The 12501-nt window shown below is 39.1% G+C and overlaps 1 protein-coding gene across 2 annotated transcripts in view; it reads left to right on the top strand.

Annotated features, from left to right (window-relative positions):
* Positions 1-12501, top strand: part of COL4A2 (collagen type IV alpha 2 chain) — a 291784-nt gene that overhangs the window by 222255 nt on the left and 57028 nt on the right. For both annotated transcript variants that reach the window (XM_036755105.1, XM_036755106.1), the window contains exons 27-28: positions 2345-2401; positions 9530-9637. In XM_036755105.1, the coding sequence (XP_036611000.1) occupies positions 2345-2401; positions 9530-9637 (165 nt within the window). The remainder of the gene's footprint in view (positions 1-2344; positions 2402-9529; positions 9638-12501) is intronic.

A 12501-nucleotide genomic window follows, 5' to 3' on the forward strand; every position in this document is an offset into this window, starting at 1 on the left:
CTTTATTTCAAGGGGAAGTGTCTAATTTATCTCTGTATCTCCAACCCTTCAGTCTTTCTCACAGTGATGAACAAATTTGGCACTTAAAAATTTCTGTTGCATGCATAACTTTTTGTGCATCCTGAAATTGTTAAACAGCTAAATGATATGGAACCCATTGCTAAGTTTTCTTTTATAGCTGAAAATAAAAATATTCATTTCACCTAATTTTGTTTTTAATTGGAATGAAATGGCAAATTACAGATTTTCTGGTAATTATGTATGCCTCAAGTTATTTTGGTAAATAATCAATTCAGTTCTATAAGCATTTATTAAGTATCTACTGTGAGCATTTATTAGGCATCCACTGTGAGGATCTACTGGGAACATAAAGATAAAAGAAGATATATTCCCTGTCTTTAAGGAGGTTACAGTCTCATAGAAGAGTTTAGAATCACAGCTGGATACCTATGTTTAATAGAGGGATAATAGGATAAGTATAAAGCAGAGTCCTAAACAGAAGTGTAATGCCAAATGGGAGGAGGAAAAGATCACTTGTGGATGAAAGGGACAAAAAAAGTCTTTAAGGAGGAAATGTCCACTAAACTGTGTCTTGAAACTGGGAAAGGATTTCAGTGAGTGGAGACTGGCAGCTGTGTTTTACAATAAGTCAACTAAAAAAATGAAAATGATCATGAGAAATGACCCAAAAAAGTTTGTTCTGTATTTTCAAGTATGTTACCCACGTTAAACATGTGATATGTGCATCACACTTTAGAGTGTAAATTCCCAATAAGCAATGAACACATCACCTATGTCTTATAGCACTTTTGTGGGGTTCAGATTTGTTGTGCTTGTTTAGTGATTTTTAAGTCGTATCCAATTCTTCATGACACCCATTTGGGGTTTTCTTGGGGAAGAAACTGGAGTGGTTTGCCATTGCCTTCTCCGGCTCATTTTGCAGATGAGGAAACTGAGGCAAATAGGGTGAAGTGACTTATCCAGGGTCACACAGCTAGCCAGATTTGAACCCAGGATGATGGGTCTTCCTGACTCCAGGTGGGCACTCTATGCACTGCCTGATGCTTAAATGTGACATAACAATAGACTAGTCTCATTTTGAACAGATGTAGTGTAGAGGAACCTACAAGGAAAGATCACTCAGGCATTCTAAGCCAGTGTACAAAATGGTTCATGTACAAGTAGTAAAGAGGGCTAAATCTCTCTCCAGACTTGGGTTATGAGTCTTGGGAAAAGGATAAGCCTGACCTAGCAGGAAGAATTCCCAGGCAGACAGACAGAAGACAGATGAAAAGCAGTATTGTCCTTCGAAAATGTGCTTTCTTCGAACAGAAACAACCGATACAATACACCTCTTCTCAAATTTAACTACTCTCATTAACTTCACCAGAGATGCTCCTAATCCTTATTTGGTCTCGCTCTGCATGAGGCAGTTACTTCATTTTTGTTCATTTGGAAGGTATTTGAAGTCACAAAAGAGAAGATTTTTTTTTCTAATTGTGATATATTTACATCCTGACAAGGATGATATTTACATTCCTGGACAAGACCAGGAAAATGTAGAGGCTGTATTGTGCTGTGAACAAAGTTGTAATTAGTAGTCAGAAGACATTGGTTCAGGTTGTGGCTCTTCTACCTGTATGATCCTGGGCAATTTACTTATAATTTCCCTGGGGTCTCAGTTTCCTCATCTAACGAAGTTGGACTAGAATACTTCTAAGAGTCTTCAAAATCTAGGGACAGTTAGGTGTCAAAGAAGATAAAGAGTGCTGGGCCTGGAGCCAGAAAGACCTGGGATAAAACCTGGACTCAGATACTTACTAAACTGTGTGAACCCAGGCAGGTTTCTTTAACCCCTGTCTCAGTTTCCTCATCTGTAAAATGGGGGCAATAACTTGTTAGGATTATTGTGAGGATCTAAGGAAATAGTATTTGTGAAGCATTTTGCAAACCTAAAAGCCCTATAAATAAAAACTAGTTATTATTATTATTATCTATAATCCTTTAAATGGGATTCACTTTCACCCACTGGGAATGATCTCATTTATCTCAGCTTATAATGAAAGCTGTTCCAAAAATAAGGAAATGAATGAGTCATTTGCCTGTGTACCATTTTGGTTCTTTTTTGGCTACATTTATTTAATTTGCATTTTATAGAAATTAATATTTTTATTTCATTGCATAATGAAATTAAGCATGTATTTACATCAGAAAGCCAGGATCATTAAACCGTTAAATTGCTCTAATAATATAGCAGTAACCACTTTTATTTTTAGTGCTTTTGATGTGGGCAACACCAAAAGCCTGGATTGTCTCAACTCATCTTTTTTCCCCCTCTTTTTAGGTTGTGTAATAGCACCTAAAGGATCTCCAGGGCTGCCTGGGCTGCCAGGATCTCCAGGTAAAAATGTTCAATAAATGTGGAAACTTTACCATGCTTTCCTCTCAGTCACTAGCCCTTAACTCTGAGCTGTAATTTTTTTTTTACTTTTTCCCTTTTCCTTCTTCCTTCCTCCCTCCTCCTCTTACTTCTGGTCTCCTTCCTCTGCCATCATAAATATCATTCTCAGCTTTTTAAGTTCATTTATTCTTGCTTTAGAAGTCAATCTACTTTCATGGCACCTTGAACACAAGCTACTGTAGCTCCCACCACAGACCTGGTTTCATTCATTTCTTTATTGCTGTTGAAACTATGTGTTACAATTGAGGCAACTGAAAGGAAAGGTCCAAAGTGCTTATACTCAAGAAGCCAAGAGAAGGGGGATATAAACTCTAGTAGACACCCCTTGAAACCTGTAGATGTCTTCCTCCAAGACCTCTCCAAGGTCAAGAGATTATTACTGAGCTACATTTATTTAATTTGCATTTTATAGAAATTAATATTTTTATTTCATTGCATAATGAAATAATGATCTATCTCCTAACAAAATGAAAAACTCATAGAGGAAAATATTTCTTTTCTTCGAGCTTTGGCAAGGGAGAAAATGGGAACAGATAGAGTCGAAGAGGTTTTGCCTCTAAAATCTAGGTTTTGACCATGACATTGATTGAACACACTGTCCGAAGTCCTAATGACAAATCCAGATGAATACGTGATCCTTTGTAACACATCTCCACTCCTAGCCAGCTCAGCTGCTAACTCAGTGGCACCATTTTTCCTTTGCATAGAGAAGAAGGGCCCAGGTGGCCACAGCTGTTGCAGCATGGGCCACCATCCAGTGACTTTAGCCCTTCGGTGGGGTGCCATGCTTTAATGAATAGCTGGCAGCACAAAGCAGAGGACACTTCCAGACATGCCCTTCCTTAATCATTGTGGGCAGGGGATGGAATTTAAGCCCTGAGAGTGCTTTACAGAAGGAATTAATATTATTAGTGTCACACCGGAAGGCAAGATTCCTCTGGCTGCAACTGGAGCTTAACTGAAAGAGTATATTCTTCTTTTTCATCAACAGTGGTGAGTTAGTGGGGGAAAGGGGAAATGCCATGGCACTCAGCTAATCTCTAGGTTGTACATTCTTCCTGATCCACTATAGAGATCACGTCCCCAGAATGGTAGCTCACACTCAAATTAGGAAAGACTAAAAATTAGGTATATGTTTGCTGATATTTAAAAGCAACTCTGAGGTACAATCTCAGGGGAACAATAGGATAAAAATATAAAAGAACCATTTGCATCATTGAAATAAAGTAGGCCTTTAAGCCTTTATCTTCCTCAAGTATTTCCAGAAGAGACCATCATGGCACAAATGCTGGATTTGCCATCAGAGGATGTAGGTCTGAATTCTCACTCTCCCACTTACTATCTGGGTGACATTGGGCATGTCAATTAAACTCTTTTGGCCTTGGTTTCCCCACCCGTTAAATAAGAAAGGTAGATTAGATCAGTGCTTCTTAAATTGTAGTTTGGGATCTTGGCAAAGGTAAAAAGTTTCTGAACGTTCAACAACCAAAAATTAATTAAAAATCAAACTCGTAATGACTCCAACGCGTTTCTGGCAGGGCTTCCCCGTGTTGCACTGTGCACCTTCCCTGCAGCCTTGGTTCTGAACACACAGCATGCACACTTTGCACTGTGGATGTCCTCAGGCCATGCAATGCCAGTGAACGCTGCTGAATCGGGAAAAGGGGTTTATAAGCAGAAAAAGTTTAAGAAGACCTGGATTAGATGACCCCAACGTCCCTTCTACTTCTCTTTATATGATCAATATGATAAACTCCAACCAATCATGATTCTGGTCTAGTATTTATTTCACTGTTTCTTAAACTGGACATATAACTCCTTTGTAAGAAGTGAGGAAGGGGGAGCTCTCTGGAGAGGTGGCAAACACTGGAGCTATGGGGCTTTTAAGAGTTGTTTGGTAGAGACAGAACCTGCTGGAAACGAACTGAAATTTTAGATCATGCGAAACTTTAAGGAAATCACAGATAAAAACTTTGAGAATAAAGTAAAATCTATATGTAGCATATCTACATGTAATACCAGCTTCTATTAAAATTAGTTTAATATTTTTCTCACATTCTATTAAGCTGAAATACCAAAAAATCTGTCATTTTATTTTTTAATTTATTTTTTATTTTTAGTTTATGACACTCAGTTCCACAAGTTTTTGAGTTCCAAATTTTCTCTCCCTCTTTCTCCTCCCCCCTCCCCCCAAGATGGCATATAATCCGATATAGGTTCTACATATACCTTCGCATTGAACTTGTTTACATAATAGTCCAGTTGTAAAGAAGAATTATGACCAATGGAGAGAATCATGAGAAAGAAGAAGTGAAACCAAAAAAGGAGAAAAAAGAGAGCAAATAGTTTGCCTCAATCTGCATTCAGACACCTTAACTCTTTCTCTGGATGTGCATAGCTTAATCCATGTCATTTTAGCTATGGCTAGTTTGTCCCAAACTATTTAAGAAAGTAGGCCTGGAAAACAAATATATTTGCTTTCTGCTAAGTAATAAGATGAAATCAGACTTCCAGTACCCCACTTCCTCCCTGCCAAAAAGCACTAAGATTAGTGCAACATAAGCTGCTAATTGTTTTCAAACAATGTCAATGACATTTGTATTAAACACCTTCCTCTACATTTAATGTTTCTGCTCAACAATAGTTATGGTGGCATTCTTCGAGTCCCTGGAAAATTCAAAAATATTTTCAAATTTTTAAATTTCTTCCCATCTCATCCAAGTGCAGCATTTTTAATTCCTGTCCTCTCTGCAGCTGTTAAAGAATTTAGATCTATTCACCCTCTTAGTTAATCCTTCACATAGTTTCAAATCCCTAATTCTAACTCAGGAAAAATATCTCCTGGCGGGGACTTTAATCTTAGAAAAGCAAGTTTCATTTGTGTATCAGAGACATTTGTAAATTTCTGAGTCAGATTCAAAAGACCAAAACTTTTCCATCTCATAAAACTGTCATCTAGTTTTCCTATGTATATAATATCACAAAAGTCATGAATCCAGTTTTGCAATGAGATGATAGTTTTAGGAGGCAAAATATTGGTGCAGTGTGTCCTATTTTCAATTTTAATAAAAATGCTCATAGCCTGATTCCTGTAATCTGGCCTATTTCCTTTCAGGCCCTGGACCAGTGGATCTGGGCCAATGTACATGTCTGTTTCCCGTCCAATACATCTGCTATTCAGAGTTCCTTTGAAAATGGTCTTGTTTTGTCCCCTGTTAAACACTTTTAGGCTTATACTTTCATGTGTATTTGTTTTATGAAATGGATGTGCTCCTAAAAAGTTAAATGGGAATAAAAAACCTGCTTTCTTATCAAGCTAATATTATAATTTTCTGAGAAGATTAAGATCTTCATTTATCGTTCATCTTTATTTGGCAATGACTCCTAACACTATCTGTCCACCCCTTGAAGTTAAAATAATTTGCAGATGCGTTCATGACAGGGTCATAATCTTTTTTTTTGTCTCTTGACTATAAAAGGGAGTGGACTACACAAAGTCTCTGGTGAATCCTTTTATAAATTGAAAACACCAAATAATCACTCCCTATTTCATCTACTTCGTGCGCCCTGCTACCCAGCACCATGTTGAATTTTTTCAAAGCAAGGCAGTCCTATAGTTTAGATCATAGAACGAACAGAAGTGAATCTTTTTAGTAAATTTAGTAAGTTAAATTTAGTAAAATGGCTTAGTTTCCCTGGCCACACAACATGAGGGGTTAGAAACAGAAATCTCTGCATTGTTTCCAGGCTTTGTGCTATCCACAGGGGACTTTAAGGGAAGGGTTTACAAAGAATGTGAAAGATTCAAGTTTTGGACCTTAGGCCTCACTCACCCACAGTAACCTTCCTGAAGTTATTAGCTCCACCTCTTAGAGCCAGCCTAGGTGACTTGCCTTTGTCTTTTATCTTACACTCATTACTTACTTCCCTGATTCACACTCAAAGCCCCCACTGACCATCTGCGCAAAAAAAAAAAAAGATGCTTTTATTCATTATTGATACTGAAAGACAATTTAAATCAACTAAAGAGATTCTTTTTATAGCATCTGACTAACTGAAATAGAACATGTTCTTTCCTGCATGGGAAAAGAAAGGTTTCTTCATGATTTCTAAGTCTTATATGGATAAGACTTTGTGATTTAAACCAGTCCACCAGAGGAAGATCCCAGAAAAGAGCTTCATTATCTGTTGATATGGGGAAAAGTTTGCATCTCAAACTTGATTAATTTGAGTTATTCCATGTGGTCCTTTATAGTTTTTCCCCCCAGGAGAATAGAATTTCTATCCCAAATTCATCCCTTATTAATGAAATCAATATTGATTATAGTTGCATTTGGTTGGTACAAGATAGAGGATGCCACAAGCTTTTGAGTAAAGTTCTCTAAGGAAACAAAACCACCTTATTTTCTTAGTGCTTGCAGAATATGACAGGGAAAAGTTTCCAAGTTTCTGTTGAAAATTTCCTAGGATTCTGAGATTTCCCTACCCTCTCATTTTATAGATAAGGCAAGTGAGACTTCAAGATGTCCTTGCAGATAGCAAAGAGATCTTTTTAGTTAGTTTTCCGACTCAGATCTGTAGAAATTACCAGAATGGCAAAGATTTATCTGCTTTCACGTGGCTTCCTTTCATTATACCAGTAGTACTGCCCGGGAGAGACCAATAACAGCCATGCATACCCAGAGACCCGCTTCATTTCCTCATTCCTATTGAGTTGGTTACACAGTGTAAATACAGGCTGCTGCCAGGTACACACTGAGGCTTGTGATTTAGGGCTTTAAGTTGATCTGTGTAGTTATTTCTGTGCAAAGAGACTCCCAGCGTACTCTCTGTTCTCATTCTCCCAGTGATTCAGTTAAACACGCTAAGTACAGTACAGGTGTCTTGGGATTCTGGTGTTCCACATTTTTCCATTGATTAATAGAATTCACCTGGACCTGGTCTGGGAGCCCCTTATAAGTGATCAACACCCTTTCATGTCCTGTTCTTGAACATAACTCCAGTTGATTTTAGGGAACTACGCAGCAGAAGCAGGCACAACTAACCTTCCAGGATTGAAATGTGCCTAAGTGCTTTGATGTTTCTTGTTTGGAGGACCGGTTTTTATCCAAAGTGAAAAAGCAAGATTTGGAAGGTCTGACTCTGGATAACAAGACACAGCGTGAGGATGTGAGAAAGAGCTTGGAAGTGCTGAACCAGTGTGAGATTGGCCAGGATTAGCTACACAAGCACAACTTTCCTTCAGAAACAAAGTAATAAACTCTCATTTTTGGACAGCATCTTTGTTCTGCTCTTAAAGCTGCAACCCTGTCCACAGAAACCTAAAGTGGCTTTTTTTTTTCATTTGAATGTTGATAAATACAAATTAAGAGCTTGAGAATGCATTGCCTTTTTAAAAGTTTTAATTACTGCCTTTCGCATTTACATCTCTTTCATTTCCAAATGCTTTGCCCCCTTTGCTACCGGGAAGCTATCCCTAATAACAAAGAGGAAAAAAGAAAGAGGGAAAAAAAGCAATTCAGCAAAACCAACCAAAGCATCAAACCAATCTGAAAGTATGTGCAATGTTTAAGGGAGGTGTATTTTTGAAATAATAATTTCTAACAAACTAGGAAAAGAAAAACTTAATTTTCTGCTTATAAATAGACCAAAAAATTGTTGAGAACATTGTAATATAAATAAAGTTGTAGGAAAAGTTTGCTGCCAAAAGTTGCCACACTGGTATGAATCCTCTGAAGTAGAGGAAAGATAAATAATACATTTAGGAGGGCAGCTAGGTGGCACAGTAGATAGAGTGCTGGGCCTGGAGTCAGGAAGACTGAAAGGTGACAGCAGTAGCACACCTGGAACAGCAAGGTCACATACATGCAGTGTGAGCACTGTTTAGAGTTATGCACAGCTATGTGGTAGACCTATTTCTGGAGCTAGTCTTTCTTTAGACAAAGGGTCCACCCACACCCACATCCTTATCCCCACTGAAAAAATGTTCTCTCTCACCCCTCTTTGGAAGGGAACCAAATAATAGAATGCTCCTCCACAGCTTCCCATGCATGTACCACTAGTAATATGATCAGATTACGTGCTTTTCAGTATTGAAAATAATACCCCTACCCAGGAAGTGAGCCCCTTGCTTCTTTTCTGGAGACTTCCACCCACTCCGACTACCCTCAGTGCAACCCACCTACTAAGGATGGAAATTTTGGGGGTTGTTTTCTGTCCATACTATTTCTGCTTCAGCATTCAACAGGCTTCACCCAAGGCCCTGGCACTGCCACCCACTTAGCCTCTGTTTCCTGAAGCTGAACTGGGCAGAGTTGATGAACAACGGAGTTGTTTTGAAGGTCTTGGTTGTGAATGTTAGGTTTGTGTTTGGGTATTAGTCTTACTAGGATCTTTGTACCGTAAGTACTTTTCTGAATGCTAGAAATTGTTTTTAAAATCCTGGAGTTTTTAATGCTATTAACTATACATTATTTTGAGGCAACTAGGTGGCACAGTTGATAGAGTGCCTGGCCTGGAGTCAGGAAAACTCATCTTCCTGAGTTCAAATGTGGCCTCAGGCACCTACTGGGCGAGCCACTTCACCCTGCTTGCCCCAGTTTCCTCATCTGTAAAATAAGCCAGAAAAGTAAATGGCAAGCCATTACAGTATCTTTGCTAAGAAAATCCCAAATGGGGTCACAAAGAATAAGACTTGACTGAAAAACGACCGAGCAACAATTTATTATCTCCTCCATCATAGGATTATTTAGAATCCTAGGTTTAAAGCTGGTAAAAGACCTTAGACCTAGCCCAATCCCCTCATTTTACAGATGAGTAAACTGGGTGCCCAAAGTTAAGTGATCTCTTCAAAGTTCTACAGGTAACGAGTAGGAAAGCCAAGATTCAAACCCAGGTCCTCTGAAACCAAATCCAATGTTCTTTCCACTAGACTACATTGCTACTAATATTGAAACATAATCGTGTTAAGTATCATAAATTGAATTGCACTTTGTCCTATCCCTTCCAAACCTACCAGTGTGGGTTTCCCCACACAAATCTGATTTGTTGTTTGTTTGGGTCTTTTAGGTGCTAAAGGTCAAAGAGGGATTCCAGGATTCCCAGGTGCAGATGGATTTATCGGACTCAAAGGATTCCAAGGAGAGGCAGGTCGTGAAGGATATCCAGGCCCACCAGGTAACAAGAAACACATCACACCCAACCCATTGGTCTCCAAAAATGATTTTTAGTTTTATCTACAGTAAATACATCTCCATTTTTTTCTTTACCATTTAAATGTTTCCTTTGATATATCATTGCCTACTTACCATTTATGCCTGTTGAGTAAACATGGTTGACTCCTTCTTGGAATAAGCTCAGATATTGACCTGTATGTAAAGGGTTTTTTTTGCCTAGCTCTGAATTTTCATCAAAAATACTTATAGAACTTATACAGAAGAGGAAAAACACTAGTTCAAAGAACTAGTAAAGGTTTTCCCTAAGTCAAGTCCCTCTAGTTAATTTTAAACTTTTGAATAAAGACATAAATCTCCCCTGAGATATTAATATTAATATTTTATTAATTAATAAAATTATTATAAATATATTACATTTATAAAATTAATAAATTTATAAATAATATTTATTAATTAATAAATAACTAATATTAATGGTACAGGTAGTCTTTTCATCATTTTGAATGGTACCAAGCCACATGTGAGACACGCCTTTAAAAAGATCTGTGTTTTGAATCCGAATTCAGCCAAAGGGCCACACTTGAGGACCTAGAGGGATACATGTGGCCTCAAGGATGCAGGTTCCCCACCCCTGAATATAGAATTTTCCTTATTGAGCAGTCAAAAAAAATCAGCTTCTCAAATACTAGACAAGGGAAGCATTGGCAGTTGTTGACCAGAAAATAATCTTAGACTATTAGTGAACTACCAGTTCAATATGAATCAAAGTTGTGATATAGGAAATAAGAAAATAAATGTAGTCTGAGGCTACATTAAAAAAAAAAGAAAGACGATCCTTCTTTACCTATTTCTTTCCTCATTCTCAAAAAATCCTCTCTTGATCTATATCCTTCCCCACTAGCTGTTTTTCTGTATCTTGCCTCTCTTTTGTGGCTAAACATCCTGAGAAGGTTGTGTGCAGTTGGTGCTTCCATTTGCCTCTTCCTCTCCTTAGGTCTCTGTACGCTGGTTTTCAAACCTCATCATTCAACTGAAACTATTCTCTCAAAAGTTGCTAGTGACTCCCGAATCGCCCAATCTATTGCTTTTTTTTTCAATCCTCATCTTTCTTGACGTCTCTGCAACCTTTGACACTGTTGATCCCCTTCTTCTCCCTGATACTCCTTTCTCTTTAGGCTTTAGTGACTGCGCCCTCTTGGTTGTCCTACCTATCTGACCACTTCTTTTCAGTCTCCTTTACTGGATGTTCATCCCAATCTCACCCTCGAACCATGGGTGTCCTCCCCAGTGCTCTATTCTGGGCCTTCTTCTCCTTCTATACTACATTTTACTTGGTTATCTCATAAGCTTCAGAGGATTCAACTATCACCTCTATGCATATGGTTCTGTATTTGTGCAGCACTAATCTTTCTCTTGACCTCCATTCTCGAATCTTTAATTACCTCAAACTGGACATCTCCTAAGCATCTTAAGCTCAACATGTCCAAATCTGAACTCATTTTTTGGAGGGGGGTAGGCAGGACAATTGGGGTTAAATGACTTGCCCAAGGTCACACAGCTAGTGTGTCAAGTGTCTGAGGCTGGATTTGAACTGAGGTCCTCCTGACTCCAGGGCTGGTGCTCTACTCACTGTGCCACCTAGCTGCCCCAAGAACTCATTATCTTTTAACCTCCCCAAACTTCTCCTATTCCTAACCTTCCTATGACTATTGAGTGTACCACCATCCTCCCAGTCACTCAGGCTTATGATCTAGGTGTCATCCTTGACTCCTCACTCTGATCCCCACCCCCACTTCCAACGCCACCCTTTCCCTGTCCCCAGATTTTCTCTAACTAATCAGGTTCCAAGTCCCATTGATTTTACCTTTGAATCATTTCTCCCATATGCCCCCTTCTTTCCTCTGACACTGTCTCCACCCTGGCATAGGCACCTCATACCTGGGTGATTGCAATAGTCTGCTACTTGGTCTCTCTTCCGTAAGTCTCTCCCAACTCCCCACTCATATCAAAGTCAATTGCAAGTCATGTCATCATCTCCCTTATGTCATGGTCCTCTTCAAGAATAAAGGACAAACCACAACTTGTGAATAGTCTGAACTGCAGAAACGGGGACCCAGCTGACCAGTTCCAGTTAGGTACCTCAGCTTGTCCTCTTCTCCCCTCTTCCCTCTTCTGTCCTCTGGTTGTGCCCAAAGGAAGCTAAATTTTGATGGCTGAAAGCTACCTAGTTAACTTGGGGTTTACTGGCTAGATTTCTTTCTCAAAGCCCCCCCCCCTTTAAACCCAATTCACCCTGGATCAAATGGATTGGACAACAATAGGTCCCTGCCCAAGCACCACTTAATGGTTTCTTTTTGGGCCCTTCTGGCTCAGAGTGAATGTAAATAGTAACTGTTTCTCTTTTGGCCAGCAACACCAAGGGTCTTCCCCTTCCAATTTGATTTTTTTTAATTGAAGGGGCCATCCCTTGACTCACTGCTTAAAGAGGCCTATTCACTGAATGGGCATCACCTCACTCAAAGTGAGAACTTGAGATCTTAGCTTAACAGGGTCAAGGTCTCCCACTGCATCCTGGGTCACCTCCAGTCATCCCGATCCATATCTGGTCACTGGAACCAGATGGCTCTGGAGAGAAAGTGAGGCTGGTGACCTTGAACAGCCCTCCCTCATTCAACTCAAAGTGAATTGCAAGTCATGTCCTTATCTGATGTCATGGTCCTTTTAGAGAATGAAGGACAAAATCTCACACACGACATCCTCTACTCAACTGTCAAATTGAACTTATAAAAGCATGTCTGTCTCACTCTCCTGTTCAGTAAACTCCATTGCCTCCCTGTTATTTCCAGTATCAAATATGAATTCTCT

The sequence above is a fragment of the Trichosurus vulpecula genome, chromosome 4 (genome assembly GCF_011100635.1).
Source record: "Trichosurus vulpecula isolate mTriVul1 chromosome 4, mTriVul1.pri, whole genome shotgun sequence".
Taxonomy (NCBI): Eukaryota; Metazoa; Chordata; class Mammalia; order Diprotodontia; family Phalangeridae; genus Trichosurus; species Trichosurus vulpecula.